Source organism: Xiphophorus couchianus, chromosome 3 (genome assembly GCF_001444195.1).
Source record: "Xiphophorus couchianus chromosome 3, X_couchianus-1.0, whole genome shotgun sequence".
In the NCBI taxonomy this organism is placed as follows: domain Eukaryota; kingdom Metazoa; phylum Chordata; class Actinopteri; order Cyprinodontiformes; family Poeciliidae; genus Xiphophorus; species Xiphophorus couchianus.
Window position 1 is genome coordinate 6,310,404 of NC_040230.1, and position 19,828 is coordinate 6,330,231.

The 19,828-nt window shown below is 37.5% G+C and overlaps 1 protein-coding gene and 1 long non-coding RNA gene across 3 annotated transcripts; both read right to left on the reverse strand.

The window, feature by feature from the left end:
• Positions 1–1,025: 1,025 nt before the first annotated feature.
• On the reverse strand, positions 1,026–12,068 carry LOC114141453 (uncharacterized). Of its 2 annotated transcripts, none has more exons than XM_028012001.1 (12): positions 11,265–12,068; positions 10,207–10,343; positions 9,126–9,301; positions 8,243–8,403; positions 7,387–7,527; positions 6,224–6,345; positions 5,319–5,487; positions 4,326–4,471; positions 2,912–3,036; positions 2,706–2,832; positions 1,612–1,745; positions 1,026–1,233 (listed from the first exon to the last, which is right to left on the reverse strand). In XM_028012001.1, the coding sequence occupies exons 1-12, from the start codon at positions 11,684–11,686 to the stop codon at positions 1,108–1,110; spliced, it is 1,986 nt and encodes a 661-aa protein (XP_027867802.1). In that variant the 5' UTR covers positions 11,687–12,068; the 3' UTR covers positions 1,026–1,107. The 2 variants fall into 2 exon arrangements, with proteins under 2 accessions (XP_027867802.1, XP_027867797.1); XM_028011996.1 differs by having other exon boundaries at positions 10,207–10,346; positions 11,265–12,065.
• A 1,225-nt stretch (positions 12,069–13,293) lies between these two features.
• On the reverse strand, positions 13,294–15,614 carry LOC114141510 (uncharacterized). The gene is made up of 2 exons (XR_003594865.1): positions 14,767–15,614; positions 13,294–14,164 (listed from the first exon to the last, which is right to left on the reverse strand). It is a non-coding gene; the product is annotated as an uncharacterized LOC114141510 (long non-coding RNA).
• Positions 15,615–19,828: the final 4,214 nt, after the last annotated feature.

Sequence of the window (19,828 nt, forward strand, 5' to 3'; positions counted from 1 at the left end):
GGCGCATGTCGGGGACAAACGGTAGCGATTAGCTCAAATGTAAGACTTCAACACAGTCCACGACTCCAGGAAGCGACGGGGAGCCTAGACCCTCCGTACGAAGCAAATAGAACAAGGGGCTGATTTTTACCAAGCTAGCAACCATTACATGCTACGTATTCATGTCTATGGGTAAAACCAAGTACTTTAATTTCAGCAAAAGTACTGGAGCTCCGCTTGGGTTGCTAGGTAACGGCGCAGTGCCCGTAGAATGTGACGTAGGCGGTTTAAAATGTAATGTTTAAAAGGACACAGTGTCTGCCGATCAACAAAGTAGTTTTGAAACTGCTAGTTTCCTACACAAAAAACATCACCATCCAGTTACTGCCAGAAAGTGGCTGGACGGGTTTTATTAAGCACCTGGACTATTTATAGAAGCAATAGAAATCCTTAATGAAAGTACAAAAATTTTAAAATTTAATTACTAATTGAATATACTCTTCTTTATACTTTCACAAACAGTACATGCTGAACTGAGTGGTGAACACCATGATTTTGCTATTAGCTGCATATCTATGGTATGTGACATACTTATGTTATGAGGTATAAGTATTTGCTCATTACAGTTTGTTAGTCCCCCTGGGAAAAGTTTACTCTTGGAAACTCAAATCAATTGTTGAATCTCAATTTGTGACTTTGAGGACAAAGTTTAAACAATTTAGAAACATTTTTTCATCTATTTGAGCTCTGAATACAAACTCAAACCAAAAGTAGAGAAAACTACTGAATTTACTTTGATTTATAACAAGAAAAGTCTGAATTCATATTTTGAATTAAATGAAAATGAAAATCTTTTGAGCTTCAGAGTTTCAAATTAACGATGATTATATGCAATTATGGAGAAGAGGCTCTTGAGATGCAAGGTCGTTTCTTGAAGAGTGTAAGATGTTTAGAGTCCTCTTGGTGAATGAAGAAAACATTTTAAAAGCTAGGTGCTTTAGTCACAGCATTCCTGGAAAGATAAAGTAAATAAAAAGACTGAAAAACAAAGTGAAAAAGTAGAAATTTATTCTTTGATTACACATTAAAAGTAATATTGAATCAGGATTAAGATTTATTGTAGTGGCATCATTTGTAGAAGATGAGAAAAGACGACATGATGATATATCCAGGCTGTTGAGCTGGATTTGGATCCTTCCCGTTAAACCAGCCAAAATAGACAACGGTGTTGGAATCAAAGTCGCTCATGTTCAACTGAAAGACAGAAAGAGACAAAAGAAATATAGTGAGTCTGAGACATTTAGCATTACTTAGTGAAGCCTAATATCTTAAACATGAAAACAGGCCAATATCTCACTTCAGTGTAATTAAGGACTCCTCTAATTTAATTGTTTGCTTCAGACATTCATTGCTGTGGAGAATTGTTGTAATTATGCTATGGAAGATCATCTAATACATTACGGCTGAAACGATTAATCATTTGAAAATGCAACCTAATGATTAATCGTTAGGTTCTAATTAACTTCAGAAATATTAAGTCCAAGATGATTTCATTCATGTACTTCAACTCTCACTGACATCTCTTGTTTGATTACATGTTGTAAGAACGAAGCTTTGTGTTGGTGGACAAACCTGTTTGGTGACGTCGACCCTCCAGGGGTCAACCTGCAGGCCATCACACCAGCCTCCTCGCCCATACAGCCATGTGCCGTGTTCATTAGGTACGGCGCCGTCTTTTACCCGCATTGTGCAACCAAGAGCCGTTCCTGTGGGTCCAAATGCCACAATTAAAACACATTAATGCACAACAACTAGTGCAGAACTCACTTCATTACCAGTTTTACACAGGATTTTAGGCAATTGACAATTTGATCATAATGATGATTAATCAGATTTTTTATTTAACAAGTTTAGCTTATTTTACACAAATTTAGAAATACAGCTAAAGATCCAAATAAACAATTCAATGAATTTTTAAATAGGAAAATAAAAACATTTTGCTGCATAAAATTTAATAGCAGCCTTAAGTGTACAGTTGATTATTTGCAGCTAAAGATATTTCTACCATCAACATGTGAAAAGCTCAGCCAATTGACAAGTCTGCTTGACTTATCAATACAGTGTAGGGCTGATCTGATGGTTATTGTTTTAATTAAAAATACATCATACATCATTGTTTAGATTAATAACAAAAAGAATATATCTTTATATGTATATCAATTTAGTGGCTAACAAAGATAAAAATATTTAGCAAAAATAATAATAATAAATAAAACCAAATCTTTGTTACTATTATAGTGGCCACTTTTGTTTCTCTTGATTGAAAACCTGAAAATGTATCAAATCATGATTTAGAGCTAAATAATAATAATAATTTATTGATCCCCTAAAGGGGGGACATTTAGTTTGTCCCAGCATTGCACACAATAACAACAATAATAAATAACAATAATAAACTTCTATGGTTCAAAAAAATTAGCTAAAACTGCATTCAGAAGTGAAAGATAATTATTGATCTGAATATTTTTTTGGCTTACTGATCACTTCCTAGTGTTATGATATAAACAATTACCTGAATTTTAAAATTTAGGTAATATTGAGGAAAAATAGCTGAGGTTTGCTTAAACACTGCGCTTGTTTCATTACTTATTCTGCATCTATTGATTAAACATTATTCATTTTAATCAAGTATTTGGTTAAAAAGTGTTTTTGTGGGCTTTTCTTACCTGCCGTGTCAAACGTGTGAGTGTTGTTGTAAACGCCGTTGATCAGGAAATGGTGGGAGGTGACGCAGAACTCCCCGCAGCCATTCTCGTCGCTGCCGTGGCCCGTAATAACGGCATAAAGCTCCACCTGGAACCAACCACAGCTGGTGAGACACTCCAGACATGAAGGATGTAAAAAAGCCATTGATTTCCAAACCATCTGGTACCTTCTTAGTAAATGAAGGAATGAGGATCTTCGTTGGCTGGTACCTCTTGTTGTAGTTTTTGTCAAAGGTTCCCCCACTGAACAGAGGCGTCACTTTGAATGGATGAAGCTTGGCCACATCTTCATCTGTAATACCAAATATTTGTATCTGTTACACAAATATACTTTTAGTTCAGCACAAATAAACTGTACTAAAATCTTTACTGGTTTTTCAGCTTCAATTTAACATTAAATGTGACAAAAGATTTTATGTCTGATTTAGAAATAAGTTTTATAAGATGGAAGTGAAAATGGAGATAAATACATATTTTTATAAAGGTGACTTATGCTTTCTTGAACAGGTTTGGATACGTCTATGGGCTGCACAAAACATGTTAATTACATGATTCTTAGATAATGAGATTTTAGTCTGATCAGTTCTGTATTTTGGGGTGTCTTGTCACTTTAAATCCAAATAAGCTGCTGCTGGCCACGTCTCCAACTCAACATTACACTCACATATGAAAATGGCTGCAAACAGATGCACAATTTTCCAACCGTACATCTTTGAAAAGCAGAAGTGGAGCCTCCTGTACAACCAACAAGAGTGCAACAACAAAACGTGTCATTTCCAGCAGCCTTTGTACAGCCCACACAGCGGTAAAACTAGCTGACCAAACTTCCTAGAGCTCTGCTTTGGTTGCTAGGTAACAGGGCTGGGCTCGGCTGGGGTTGCTAGGTAGGTGATTTAAAATGTAAAAATGTATTTGGTAAAAAAGCTACTCAAGTACTGAATAATTGATCAAAACATCAATTATCTAATATCTAAAATTGCACCAGATGGATCAGAATATAAAGTTATGTGGAAATGTTGGTATTTTAAGCAAAATAATTAAATGAATTCATAAAAATACCATAAATATAAAATAACAAAATCAGACAAAGGGAAAATTGTTGTTTTTTATTCTTTCAGTATAAAAAACGTTTTTAAAAAAACTTTCACAAAAACTGCAGGTCTTAATTCTGAGAAGTTACTCTCAGTGGGTAGAGAATCCAGAAATTTTACTCTAGAGTAGCGATACTTTATGATAAAATTATTCATGTAAAAGCAAAATGTTCTGCATAATAAAAAACATTACTCTAGTAAATGTAACTCTCCTTTTTAGCTGCCATTGTACAGAACTAATACCAGCTGGCTAAATGTGCTCGAGCTCAGCTTGGGTTGCTAGGTAACGGGGCAGCGCCTGCTGACTTATAACATTACATTCTGGTTTTTGAAATGGGTCCTAAAAATTATTAACTTATCATCAAAAACTGCTAGGTGGGGTTTTTCAAACACTTGGGATGCGTTTAGAAGCAGTAAAATCCCAAAATGAAACATTAAAAACTAGAAAAATGTGAATTTTGCATGATGCGTCTCCGGGAGCTGTGTTTACCTGTGTGGTTGCTGACGCTAAATCTGAGGTTGAGGGAGGCGACCCAGGGCATCGCCCAGGGCACCGTCTTCATAGTGAAGGTGCATTTGCTGCTGTCCAGCACAGGGATGAGAGGGGACACATCTGTCAGCCAGTGTCCAGTCCCTCTGCCAAAACAAAACCGACTCTTATGTCTCACACTTCAGCAAAATAAGCAATCAAATAAACGGATGCAGATGTTTTAGTCTGCCTTTTGATATTTCTGTATTTTAAATGTGCCTTGCAAACTTGTGAATTAATATACCTTGAACTTTTTCAGATTTTGTCATGAAATGACCACAAACATAAAGATATTTTTTTAAAACTCTTTCCTACTTGTCAACTGAAAGCAACTTGTTGGAATGGATTTTATTTAAAGAGCAATATTTATTTTATGTAGAATAAAAAACATATAAACTAAATTCATATTTTTTACCTTCACAATTATGCACTACTTTGCAACAAAATAAATTTTTGTTGTCATTTGGCTCAAGACAGTTTAAGGGGTATTAATAATTTTCAGGAGTCTAGAAATTATAATCTTAAAATAGAACTTTTCCATTTGACTCAATTGAGAAAAAAATTGTATGCAGAGATTTATGAACAGGTGTTTAAAAATGATAAAGTCTAATTAAAATTCAACTTAAACAATTGAAAAATATTTTAACTCAACTTCTGCCTTCAAATAGTTAGTACTTTAATTTCAGCAAAAGAAAAAGAACCAATTTTTTTTTAAATGTGCATTTATTTCTTCTCCCTTTATGAGTTGTAATTTTACTTATTTATTATTATTAATATTATTAAAATGTTGCATCTGATTTTAGCTACATAGTTTAGCCAACTGAAGGCTGTAAAAGATGATTTGCATCTTAAAATATCAGCACTTTGTGATGTTTTTATGCTTCCTTTTCTGTAAAATAAAGTGTTCAAATGAAAGAGAAGAAGCAGGAAGCAGCAGCATGTTGTGGGCGCTACCGTCGAAAGGCAGTGATCCACCGTCCCAGCTCCGTGTTGCAGTACGGACTCAGCTGATCGCAGCAGACGAACAGCTGGACGGTGTGATCCCACTCAGCGCAGGACGAGTCCCTCCTGCCGGGACACGACAGCGACGCGTCGAGCTCCAGCGTGTCAAAGTCCCACACATCTGCCAACAAAAAAAACAAATAGAATATAAAACATGCGTCTGAAGTCAAATGCAAGAGAAAAATGCATATTTTTTCACTTTTTGTGTCTGGGGTATCCAAACTTTTCCATGTAATTTCCCCCCTAAGTGCATTAACCTTTGACCTCATTTGCAAATGCACAGACAATGCAACAAAATATATAAAGAAGCATCAACTTTAAGAATATATTTTATTCACTATTCAATAATTAGTAACTCAGAACTCCAGAAGAACCTCATAATAGTGTATTTCACAAATACGTGTTCTTTTTTTAGATCATTGCTTTTTGACATAAGCATAAATGCTTCCTCACAACGTCTTATTTTACATGGCAATAAGTTTTGTGGCAGAAAATTTGATTTCCAGACAATAGATTACAAGTTTATCACCAAGCAACCTGATGAATTTGACAGGCAGGCAATCAGAAAATGAGCTTCAGAAGCAACATTTAAAACAATTATTTTAAATAATCATTGAATAACAGAATATCAAAAAAATATGAAATTCAGCTTTTAATAGTTTTGCTTTTTTCTCTCTCATCTTTCCTACAACTTTCTGAAAAACAACTTTGACAAACCCTGCTTCTTATGACCTAAAAACTAATCTACTGACAGATGAACTGTACAACCAGTCCGCTCGTGACCAGTCACATTAGCAGGTGGATAAACAAACTTAACAATGGTTCTCGTATCTCATAGATAGAGCTGATTATCTCACCTGCCGGCAGTTCGACTGTGGCCACCGCTCCTTTGTCGCCTTGCATCGTGACTTGGTCAAACACTGGAATGATTTTTGCAGGACTTTGGATTTTGTTACGCAGACCAGCAGCAAATTCAAACCTGGAGATAAAAACCCCCAGCAAAAACAAAGTGTGAGAGAAGTTTCTGCTGTATGTTTAAATATAACACCAGCTGACAAAGGTTTAAGACGTATGGGCAATAATCAGACATGCTGGTAGGGGCATCATCTTTGGGTTTTGCATAAATTAACCAATGAAACATAATGCAGCATTTAAAATAAGCTCCACAGGGTTTTCTGAAGTGTGTATTTAAAATAATATACCCAAATCTATGTTAGTTTTTCTCATCAATTACAAACTCTATTTCATTAAGTTAACACTTTGGTCGACTCCATCAGAAGTGCAACTATCAGCAGCTGCCATAGTTCCAGAGAAAATGAGGATGGATCATAAAATATTTTTATTTTTTGCAATATACAATATATGAACCTTTTAGAAATGCCATAAATAAGGCTATACATTTTTGGAAACTCGATCTGCCTACAGACATACCTGTGCAAAGATTGATGCAGCGTAGGTACAAATAAAACTAATTTACAGAGATTTCACTAAAAATCAGACCTAGAAAACTGGATAGTTCTTGTTTTTTTTTACTTACAAACTTAAACTTATTTTTAAATGTCTAATTTTTTAAATACCTGAATTTATTTTACGGAATTACAATTAAACAATTGAAAAAAATTATATTTGGCTCCAATTGAACGGTAATTTTTGGAAATCCAGTAAATGTAAAATGAAAAGATAAATTATTTAGGCACACTTTACTAAGAAGAAAAAAAATTAAACCATCAACATACAGTATATATATATATATATATTTATTTATTTAGGCACTACTAGAACTCCATACATTGTCTTTTTGACTCTGTACTGCAACCATTGGGCTTAAACTCAAATGCTTCTTATCAGCTTCCAGCCAAGATTCTGACGTTTCCATGGATACCTTGTATGTTTACGTTTGACAGACTGAGGGGAGACTGTGCAGTAATAATGAGTGGAGGGGGAAAAAAGTTAAACTCTGCCCCCGTTTCCAGGCCTTAGACAGATTTTAGCCAATAAAGAGTGATTTTATTGTCCTCACCACTGGGCCTGCCAGTTGATGAAGCTAAATGAAGGGTAGAGGAACCAGCCCGTCTCAGCCAGCGCCCCCTGCTGGTCAATACTCATGAAGAAATTTGGGGACGGTGTGGTCTGAAAGGAAACATTCACCAACTTTCCAGACCTACAAAACAAAACAAAAAAAAAGCAGAAAGATAGGTTGAACCTTAAAAATACTAATAATTGCTAAATAATACTTTAAAAAATGGCTTTAAAATGTGGTCTATGGGTTAGGAATAGACAAATAGATGCGTGAATAAAGTCGTAATATTATGAGAACACAAAAAAACAATCTTTGCAATTGCTGTGAAGTTATTCTTTGACATTGGTTTTACAAATGAGGAAATTATCAGTAGTTTATTACAACTTTATTCTGATACAATTACAACTTTTTAGCATCGTTTTAGGACTGTATTCTCAAAAGATTATGACTTTATTCTCGTATTATTTTAAATTTGTTATATATGTTCATTCATCTAATCTTACAATTTATTACATCATATATCCTAATTCTTGAAATATTTAGACTGTATTCTAATAAAATGACTTTATTCTTGTACTATTATGCCTTTTATGATGTACGTTTATTCTTGCAATATGACTATTCTGGTAACATTATTAGGTCTTTATTCTCATTATTATAACTATTTTTCCGTATTTTTTTTACTTTATGTCTAGTAATATTATAACTTTATTCTCGTATTTATTTATTTTCTTAGTCTTGCCCTAATCCTCCATCAAAGTGAATTAATCCGGCCGTCCAGATTTCTGCCTCTGAAACCTTTGAAACCAGCATCAACATTGGGAGGCTTTTAATCCCCCATCTGAGCCGGTCTTACCGGAGCGCCTGAGCGACCGAAAACTCCTGATGCACCATGGCAGCCGGGACGGCGAGAGGAAAGAAACACTCCTCTCCTTCACAGTTCATATCCTGGATCGGGTTGCCAGGGAGCGAGTAGACGAGGACGCCGGACGCGTTGGCTTTAGCCATGTTCCTAACCTGGAGGAACAAATTAATCAGCCAGTGTTGATTTCAACATGTCACAATTCAAGCCCCTGGTATATTATTAAAGTACTCAAAAGGGAGTTTAAATAAAACACACAACTTCTCTTTCACCATGCATTTTTTTAAGCCAACAAACTGATTTCCCATTGATGGTTAATTTTTTACTCATTAAAACTAGCAGTAGGATTTATTTTTAAAGCCTTAAATGTTTGACAACATCTCCTCTTCATGTTTTCACCTAAAATAAATCTAAATTTCCTTATTTTTAGAGACACATAGCACATTATGTCCATGTCAAATTTATTTCTACAGCACTTTACTGCATCAAAGTTCTGTGTGTCAAATGCAAATAGCCAATGTAAATGACAACACAAATCAATAAAATAAAACTATGCGCTAAGAGTAAATAACCTATTTTATGTCTACATATTAGTGGCATTTTATAAGCAGACTGTAATGTTTCTTTGCAACTAGTTGATATATGAAGTTCCTTGTTTAGGTATTAAACAAAAAGGCTAAAAATATGATTTAAAATAAGACATTTAAAGACATTTGGAAAGCCTGGAGAACTGTCAACAAAGACCACTTTAACATTTCTGTGAAAGTCTGGCTCATTTGCTAGACAGAAAGGAATAGTTGGTAGTGTAAACTTTTTTCACAGCACTTTATATACTTAGAAAAATACAGCTATTTTTTAAGAGTTGAATTTAACATACCTTAGTGAAGAAAGAGCAGTTTCCTTCTGACACCCAGGCCACAGCGCCCCTTAGAGGCGGTGAGGGTTCACACCCATCTCCAGCATCAGCCAGCTGATGTGTCTTCGGACTCCAGCGTCCCATGAGCCAATCATACCTGGCATCCAGCCGCTTAACAATGATGGGCATTTTCCACCCTGCCGGAAGTAGCATGGTCAGTAATGGACGACCTGGTCTTCAAAAGTCAAAAAACTAACACAAAATAAAACTCCTCTCTATTGAGATGCAACTAATTAATCTATTTACAATTAATTTTTTATTAGATTAAAATTAGTTTCAATTGGTTAACTAATAATGTACTCTTAGACCATAAATAAGGCTATAAACTTTTAGTGTTGTAGTTTGACCGCCATCCTGCAGAGGGCGCCGCTGGTCATCTTTAACCAGAGTGTTAATAAAGAAATTAAAGATGGCGGAGCTATTCTTGAACGATAAAGGGACACGGTCCAAACAGAGTCCGGTGTGGGACGCTAAACGCATTTTAAGTTGATCTGTTTTTAAATAAACACTCGACAAAAATCATTAAGTTATCAATTTATTTTTAAAATTTGAATTAATAGCGGTTATTCAGCTGAGCTGTATGACAGGGCCATGTTCTGAGCTAATGCATGAAGCTAAGTTTTTACTTTTTAAAAAAGTAACTACAGACGGTACTTCTGTATGAACATATCTCTGTTTATGGGAAATGAAGTTTCACCTAATTTAGTCTTTTTATCTTTTATTTTTCCATTTAGCAACCTAAGATATTATTGTTTTGCTACATTTTATAGATAAGTCTAAGTTTAATAATGTAAAAAACACACAGCTTTCAGTCTATTTAGTTAGTATTTAATACAGTTTAGACTATTTATTTATTTATTTTAATTCAGCAGTTACGAAAACTTTACCCTTATGGAAAGGCCCTTTGTGTTATGAAAGACAGTTGACCCTCTTAGTACAAGAGTAAACAGGTTTTTAAGAAAATGGCCGCTTATCCATAAATCAATAAGATCAATGAATTGTAGATTAACTCATTAATCGATAACTAGCATAATCTCCTTACCATCAGAGATGAAAACAGCCTGTGAGAGGCCACAGTTGTGTCCCAGGCAGCCCCAGTAATAAAGCACATAGGGGATCCAGTTACCCAAAGCGAAGACCGGCACTGGAGAGAAGTGCAGCCGGGTCAGAACCTCCTTCCTGCTGTTGGGCCAAAGAGTCTAGTTAAAGTAAAGACTCAGCACTGAGTTTGTCTCTTCACACAGCTGTTAGCTTTAGCAAGGAGTGTGACAAAGCACAGAGCTTTGCAGGAATATTATTATCCATTGTACTTTTCACATTTAATCACAATAAAAAACAATCTTCTAATATATTTAGAGGCACCAGGGGGTCAAATACAAATACACACCACACTTTCCAGAGTTTTATTGGTGAAAAGCTTTTAAAAACATGCTTCATTTGCAAGTTTTAAATTCTGTACCAAATTTTTGTGTTAATTCATTTTAGAAAATCCCAATAAATTACATTGAAGTTTGCGATGTATGCAAATGTGGAAAGCTCAATGATGATGAATATTTTCTAAGGAATTATGAGCATAAACCACAAAAAAACAAACAAAACAAAAAACACATGAGTGCTACTATGAGTTCACTTCAGTTTCACTTCCTCATCTGAAATAAAAAAAAAAAACTCCACACTTCCCTTTATGGCTGTTTTGGTCAGAGTTGGCGCTTTTTGTTTGCAAACAGATGTTTAGGTTTCCATTTAATTTTATCTGTACGTACTCAATTATTACATTTGTTTATATTGTTTTTTTATACTCAATGGGGTATATTTTGTCACTGTGCTGCTACAAGTAAAATTCCTCCAAATTAAAAAATTAGCTTGTCAATCTTCTCCCAGTGCCAACTAGAAACAACCAATCAGAGCCAGGAGGCGGGTCTTAGGAAATCGATCTTTTCACAGATTATCTGTCTCATGCTGTTACAATATGGTGACAGTTTTAACAAAATGTAAAAGATCTATTTTATTTATTTATTTATTTTATAAAAGTTACATGCTCCTAACTAAATATTTAGCTCCAAACTGCGCCCCACTAGAAGGGAGTCCCTCCCAGCTCACCTGTTGGCGGCGGCCCGGTGCAGCTGCTCCCGCATCCACAGGGCATCACTGACCGCTGAGTCGTCCAGTGACAGGAACAGCACCTGGGTCCGGTTCGGCAGCCCCTCAACCAGACTCTTCAGGGAGGACTCGGAGCTCCAGAGACACTCCAGGAACCCGGACTTGTTGGTGAAGGCGTGGATGACCAGAGAATCCTTCACGGCTCCACCATCGGGCTGGTAGGAGAACATCCCGTCCAAAGTCGGGACGTGAAACGCTGTGGCCCGGTCGCCAGGCTCCGGACCAGCACCGGGCTGCGGACCGGAGGTGACCGGGTGGAGATGGGAGGTCTCGGTCAGGATCAGACGGCTCCTCTTCGGCCCCAGCTGAGCGTCAGTCACATGAGCTGTCACAACAAGCAGGAGCCAGAGCAGCAAGGCCATTTTTCCCACCGCCACACAGGACAATGAACTCACCACGGAGAGCTCTGCACCTGCATCACCGAGAAACGTCCAACCGACTTAAAACGCTTCCAACACAACAGAACTCACCGTTTATATTCATACATCCACTTTCGATTCGGAGGCGGGACGGGCCGCCTTTTACGGCAGCCCTGCAGTGCCAAAAAGCTGAGAAGCTACTTTAGTATCCGCGGTTATTTTATTTATTTTAGTTAGTTTGCTTTGAATCCGCAAAACAATTTATGTGTAAGTAAACAACTCCAGTAAAGAGCAAAAATAATTCAATGTTTTGATTATTCTATAGCGCAAGAGGCGCTTTGGACCATCCACTTAGACTAAAATCCAAAATCAATAATTGAAAAGACTTTATATATATAATACAGATTTTTTTTTATGACAGCATAATTGCAGGTAGAAAAAAAAATGTAAATTTAGATAATTTCAGAGATTTTCTAGAAAATAACAAGGACATATCTGAGCTTGAAAAGTCAAGAATTTGGTAGAAAAAAACTCAGAAATTTTGAGATTAATCTCAGAAATGTTCTAAAAAATAAAAAAAATACCTTTCTGAGCTTGAAGGCAAAAGAATTGCAAGAAAGATATACTCACATTTTCTATATAAAAAAAACTTGGACATTTCGGAGTTTCCTTAATCTAAACATTTCTGTATTTTTTCTTGGAAATTTTTGACTTTTCATACTCAGAAATGTCCATATTTTTTCTAAAAAACATCTGAGATTAATCTAAAAATTTCTTCATTTTTTTGGCGAAAATGTACTTGTTTTATCTACAAAGGCGCTATTAATAAATCGTTGTAGATTTAAGCATTTTTATTTTTTGCATTTAATAAATCCTATACTTAATTACCACAACAAAATGACAGGTATCAGTAATATGTATTTATTTTTTTAATTAAGGTGGAAACTAAGTGCTTCATTATTTTTCACATCAACATCCCATAGAAAAATTATAATTTTTTTTATATATGTACGAAATAAGTTGTTAAAAACAGCACTCTTAAATTTAATTTGACTATCATTTCTGAATAATTTTAGTACAGTTAATATATTCTGGATGAGGAAACTAAATGCCTTCTCGTTGTTTTTGGAGACAATCTGAAGTGATCAGTTCAGTTTTATTGTTCATGAATGTCTCTGAAACTCAAAGAATCACACAAATTAATATCATACTCAAAGAATTAATGTAATAAATGCCAGCAATATTCACAGAAGAATTTCATCCCACATAATTGCCTCATGCTGTGCGTAAAAGCGTGCTCATGCCCCGTTATAAACCCACAATTCCTCTCTATAAACTCAGAACTATCAAGCTGTAAAATATTAACTATTATCCAGAATAAAGCTGTTAATTCAGAGATATATGGCGATATGTGGTCTTTTTTACTTTCCCTGCTTGTCTCCAGTGTTTTCTCTCAAGAATTTGACAGGTCACTCAGAAATCCAAAAGGTAAGACACACCTCAACTTTCCCTTGTTTCAGCTTACTAAACAGAAATAAATCATTTATTTTGTTTCTATAGTAGAACAAATGGCCAAACAGTGATGTAGTTTTAGCACACCAAGTAATGAATTTGTGGTTTTGCGGGTTTCTTTATTGAGGTAGACTGTTAACAGACAAGATATAAGAGCAACAATGAGCATCTCCATTAATTAATAGCTGTTACAGCACTGAATTATCTTTGACCTGAATCCAAATAAATATTTATTTATATTTACATTGCCAATTTCATCTCCAGAAAAGTTACCTTTTGTGTTAAACATTGGAAATAAAGTAAAACAGTCCAGATACAGTAAACCTTAAACATTAAGGGTAATGTTACGCAGTGGAGATAAAATAAATTGGGAACATTAAACATCTGGAGAACTTTAAACATTGGGGATAATATTGTCCCAGATGTTTAATATCGCCTCCTTTTCTGTCATCTCAAAGCAATCTTCATGTCGAATCTCCACATTCAAAGACAAACTCCAAGGATTTTCTGGTTTTATTAATTTTTATTTTAACAGATTGTGAGAACATCCCTGTAAAGACATCAAAATGGTCACGCAGGAATGGAAGGGAACCAGGATGGATGGATGGATGGAGAGAACCCAGATGGCTGGAGGGACAGAACCAAGAATGGATGGAGTTCATCTGGGTCAGAAAGCAGCTACTCATCAGGACGATATAGTTAAATCTTCATTTTCTTCTCTCAGATCTGGTCAGTAGGAGAAGCTCGCTGCGTCTCCTCTTTTTCAGTGTCCGTCGGCTCAATGTGACGTAGAGACTCAAACTGAACAGGCGAGGCCGTTTTTAGGCCGTTTGATCTCAAATCTCCACCACCAATGGAGCCTCAGATGAGCGAGTCGTAGCGACACACCGCCGACCCGTTCGGCTCATTACTGACGGCACCGGAGTCCGAGTCCATGGAGCTGCTGTGGGACACCTGATGAATCGCTCCCTGCTCAGACACAAATAAAAAGGAGAAAGAGCAGAAGTTATTGCCAAAAACGGTATTGAGACAATTTTCAACTAATACAATGGCTACGGTACAATAATGAAAGAACACATTCTCAAAGACCAATAAACTTTAAAAACCCAACTGAGAAGAAAGAAGCTGCTGAGTGGAGGACCAAAGCGAAGAAGTCCTCTTCATTCTCAAACTTTAAATTCTACTGAATATTTAACACTGGAACTGTAAGACATTTAAAATATCCTAAATAAACAGAAACTACAAAATAAAATGATTTATGAAGTCTCTGGTCTCAACTAAACCTTTTTCTTAAAAGAACAATTTTGTTTACAAAACAACAGATTGAAAACTTTATTCATCCAGTATTTGGTAGAAACAGAAGCAAATCATGCAAATGGAAATTGAGAACGGAAAGGCAACAGGACAGGTGCAGGTTTCCAGGTTAGGGTGACGACTAACCCTTTAATGACTCGGAATGAAAACACCGCTTTTTAAAAACTCACTTAAACAGCAAAATACCTGCAGCATTCCACAAAGATGATTTCTAAGAAAGTTTCAAGTCAAAATGGAGAACAATCAGGAAGCATCACCTGGGAAAGCTTCCAGGGTTTCCTCCAGAAAACATGCTGAGCCCAGTGGAAGAGCTGCTGGGATCATCCATCAGTGGTCTGCTGCGTGTTTGGGTTAAAAAATGTCAAGTTACAGAAAGTCAAAGGTGCAGGATCAGGCATCAAAACTCAGAAATAACAGCATGTGAAGCCAACAGGCAACTGATGGGACGGCACAATTGGTTCACAACTCCTGTCAGTTTAATCCCTCAACTATAAACCTTTAGCCTAATCTGTCTTTACTGTCACTGGTGGAGAAAAATCCCTATTTAAAAAAACAACCCATAGCCTGGTGGGGGGAAATAAAGGCTGATAAAACACCGGAAAAACTGACTTCTGTCTATAGCTCTGGTTGTAGGCAGGAACACTGTCTATATCGCTGTCTCTAAACAGGAACACTGTTTATATTTCTAAGCGACATTTGGGCTGCTCTTGGTCCGATCCCTCACCTAGGACCCGTTTGCCCCGGCAGACCCGACCCAAATAGGCATGAAGCCTCCGACAGCTCCTAGGATCACTGGGACACTCAAACCCCTCCACCACGATAAGGTGGCAGCCCACGGAGGGGAAAAAACAAAGACAGAAACAGTTCCATTCTCTGACCTGAACTGATCTGGAGAGGGGCCAGAAGGTGGCGCTCTGGTGTTTCTAACTAAACAAGAAGTTTAGTTAGAAACGAAACCTTTTCTAACTAAAAAGTTTAGTTAGAAACTAAACTGTTTATTTTCTCTGTCATTTTTCTCTCCATAGAAGCTGCACCTGGTCTGGCGTTGATTAGCTGTGGTTGCTTCCTGGAAAAGGGCATCGGTTGACATGATGCTGCCATCACCTAACCGTTCTCCCTTTCATTTCCACAAACATGGAAAGTTCTCATGATCAGTTGATCTGTTGTTGTGTCTCTGCTTTGTCTTCTCTCAGCTCCAGTCGGTCATGGCAGATGGCTGCTGGTACTGAGCCCGGTTCTGGTTCTGCTGGAGGTTTCTTCCTGCTAGAGGGGAGTTCTTCCTCTCCACTGTCACAACATGCATGCCCTGTATGAGGGACTGCTGTAAAGTCAACGACTGAACACAAGCGATTTGCTTTCGCCCCCTGCTGGTCAGGGGGAGTGAATGGTGTAAGTAATGACTCCATACAATCTGCTGGGTTTTATTTGGTACCAACTTTTTAAACTACTTTATAATTAACTCAAGCTAATGAATTGATAACTTGGACCAATAGTAATCTGACTAAATTGAAATGACTTTTCATAAAATGCCTTGAAAACAACATTGTTGTGAATTAATGTTATAATTATAAGCTTTTAATTTTTTTATATCTACTTTTGGGGTTTTGACTGTTTTGGTATCTACTTTTGGGGTTTTGACTGTTTTGATATCTACTTTTGGGGTTTTGAACTTTCTTGTATTGGTTGTTGGGGTTTTTGTTTGTTTTATTATATTGTTTATTGGTGGGGCTCATTTGTTAGTTTGAAAGTTCAGTTTTATATATTGTCAATTCACAACAAATGTCATCTCAATGCACTTTGAAGTAATGTTAGTTTAATCACATGTACTCCAATTGCTACAGTTGATTATTAAAGTAGTTTAAAAAGTTGGTACCAAATAAAACCCAGCAGATTGTATGGAGTCATTACTTACACCATTCACTCCATCTGACCAGCAGGGGGGCGACGGCAAATCGCTTGTGTTCAGTTGTTGACTTTCTAGCAGTTCCTCATGCAGAAGTTGCATGAAGCGACAGTGGAGAGGAAGAACTCCCCTCTAGCAGGAAGAAACCTCTAGCAGAACCAGAACCGGGCTCAGTACCAGCAGCCATCTGCCATGACCAACTGGAGCTGAGAGAAGACAAAGCAGAGACACAACAACAGATCAACTGATCAGGAGAACTTTCCATGTTTGTGGAAATGAAAGGGAGAACGGTTAGGTGATGGCAGCATCATGTCAGCCAATGCCCTTTTCCAGGAAGCAACCACAGCTAATCAACGCCAGACCAGGTGCAGCTTCTATGGAGAGAAAAATGACAGAGAAAAAAAAGACAGTTTTAATAAATAATGTAGTAGAAACAGAAAATGACAAACAGCAGCATAATACAGACGGATCATAATACATCAGTCCAAGCCTTTTCATAATCAATGCCATAACCATGGTAATGCTAAAATGATGCAAGAACATATTCTCAAATAAATAAACATTAAATTTTAACATCAACACTGAAGTTGGAAGACATTTTAAATATCAAAAATAAATAAACAAAAACAAAATTAATTATGAAGTCTCTAAAGAAAATTGTCCATTAAAAAAAAGAAAAAAAATGGCTAGATGACGCCAAAGTACCAGACCGAAGACATATCCAGCTTTTGGTAGAAAGAAAGAAAGAAAAAAAAGAAAGAAAAAACGTCGTCGTTGGGGCGATGAGCGCTTCTTCCGTCGGTCGTTGGGGGTCAGATGAAGGGCGAAATCCATGACGATAAACCAGATGATCCGAGAGGATTCCTGAAGGAAAACAGGACAGAAAGACAGGACGGATGCAGGTTTAAGGTTAAACCTTTTAACAACTCTGAAATCATCACATTTCAAAAACTCAAAAGATCTGTTAAATAATAGCAAAATACCTGCTGCATTTCTTGAGGCAGACTTCTGAGCCTGATGGTAGGATCACTGAGGTCATCCATCAGCGGTGAGTGTGACGGCCTTTTCCGTCTGTCATTGTCGGGAGCAGTCAGGGAGTGGATGAGCCACTTGAGGACTTTTCCCCCCAATGAGTCGTTGCTCTTGTCGGTTTTTGCCGTCACTGCAATAGAATCCAAGTTTGGTTGGTTAGTTTTCACACCGTTACCTATTGGTCGGGTTCGTTTTCACACAAACCCGACCAAAGAGTAACGCTAATCCCTTACCCGTCGGTCAGGTTTGTTTTCACACAAACCTGACCGAAAGGCAACTAGCCTCTTACCCGTCGGCAGGGTTCGTTTTCACACAAACCCGACCGAAGGGCAATTAGTCCTTTACCCGTCGGCAGGGTTCGTTTTCACACAAACCCGGCCGAAAGGCAACTAGCCCCTTACCCGTCGGCAGGGTTCGTTTTCACACAAACCCAACCGAAGGGTAATGCTAATCCCTTACCCGTCGGTCGGGTTTGTTTTCACACAAACCTGACCGAAAGGCAACTAGCCCCTTAGCCGTCGGCAGGGTTCGTTTTCACACAAACCCGGCCGAAAGGCAACTAGCCCCTTACCCGTCGGCAGGGTTCGTTTTCACACAAACCCGACCGAAGGGCAATTAGTCCTTTACCCGTCGGCAGGGTTCGTTTTCACACAAACCCGGCCGAAAGGCAACTAGCCCCTTACCCGTCGGCAGGGTTCGTTTTCACACAAACCCGACCGAAGGGTAATGCTAGTCCCTTACCCGTCGGTCGGGTTTGTTTTCACACAAACCTGACCGAAAGGCAACTAACCCTTTACCCGTCGGCAGGGTTCGTTTTCACACAAACCTGACCGAAGGGCAACTAGCCCCTTACCCGTCGGCAGGGTTTGTTTTCACACAAACCCGACCGAAAGGCAACTAACCCCTTTTCCCGCCGTGAGGGTTAGTTTTCACATACACTCAACCGAAGGGCAACTAACCCTTTACCTGTCGTGACCTTTTGTAACCAAGATCAGAACCACCTTTCAAATAGCCTACCGTGTTTTTCTTTCGAGGAGCATTGTGAATGGAGTGGATCGATCCCGTCATTGTACTCGTTTGTTACCAAATTCCTTGAACTCATCTGATGATTTCATAGCCTTTAGGAGTGGCTACAGAAGTACCAAACCACATTTTCTGGTTCTGGATTCACACTCTGAGGCCATCTGGTGTCTTCAGAGTTGTTGTTCCATCTCAACAAAAACTATTGATCGGCTTCTACATCTTCCCGGTCCATATACCATGTCTTCCCGGTCCATAAACCATGTCCATATTCCATGTCTTCCCGGTCCATATACCATGTTTTGACAGGGCCTTAAATTCCCAACCATGAGCTCAAAACAATCATCCACCAAAAACCAAAAAAAAAACTGCAGTTATCAAACATTGATTAAAAGTTATGCAAGCTGAAGTAGAGACTCGTACTCAAAATGTATGCTGCGACAGTGAATAGGAAAGACTTCCCTTTAACAGGAAGACTTTCCAAAATAAGGTTAACACTGCACCAATTATTTAAATTGGTTAAAAGGTAAGCTAAAGCAATGACTTGTACTGGGAATCCCACTTGGTGACAGTGGAGAGGAAAAACGTCCCTTTAACAGCAAAACTTTCTAGAAGAAGTTAGCACTGCACCAATTTAAATTTAAGTTATACAAGTAAGCTTAGGCAATGCCTCATAATGAACATGCATGTAGTGACAGAAAGGAAAAGCTTCCCTTTAACAGCAAGTCTTTCCAACAATAAATAAAATAAAAACCAGTTACCAAACTTTGGCTAAAAGTTATGAAAGCTTAAGCAATGCCTGATGTTGAGGATACATGTGGTGACACAGTGGAAAGGAAAAACTTCCATTTAACAGGAAGACTTCCAAAAAACACTGCACCAATTACGTAAATTCATTAAAAATAAGCTTAAGCAATGCTTCCTACTGAGGATCCACATGGTAACAAGAATGGAAAAACTTCCCTTTAACAGGAAGACTTTCCAAAATAAGGTTAACACACTAGACCAATTATTTAAATTGGTTAATAGTTAAGCTAAAGCAATGACTTGTACTGAATATCCATCTGGTGACAGTGGAGATGAAAAGACTTCCCTTTAACAGGAAGACTTTCCAAAAAAAATAATTAAGCACTGCACCAATTATTTAAATTCATTAAAAGTAAAGTAAGCTTAAGCAAGGCCTCCTACTGAGGATTCAAGTGGCGACTGTGGAGAGGAAAAGCTTCCCTTTAACAGGAAGATTTTCCAAAAAGAAGAACTTCCCTTTAACAGGAAGACTTTCCAAAATGAGGCCAACACTGTACCGTTTATTTAAATTGGTTAACAGTTAAGTAAGCTAAATCAATGCCTCATATTTAGGATGC

Coding starts and splice junctions, on each gene's coding strand:
- LOC114141453 (XM_028011996.1), bottom strand. CDS start 11,686: ATGGCCTTGCTGCTCTGGCTCCTGCTTGTTGTGACAGCTCATGTGACT. Junction 9,302..10,206: donor GGCTGTTTTCATCTCTGATG/GTAAGGAGATTA, acceptor TACTTCCGGCAG/GGTGGAAAATGCCCATCATT. Junction 1,746..2,705: donor TCACACGTTTGACACGGCAG/GTAAGAAAAGCC, acceptor TTGGACCCACAG/GAACGGCTCTTGGTTGCACA.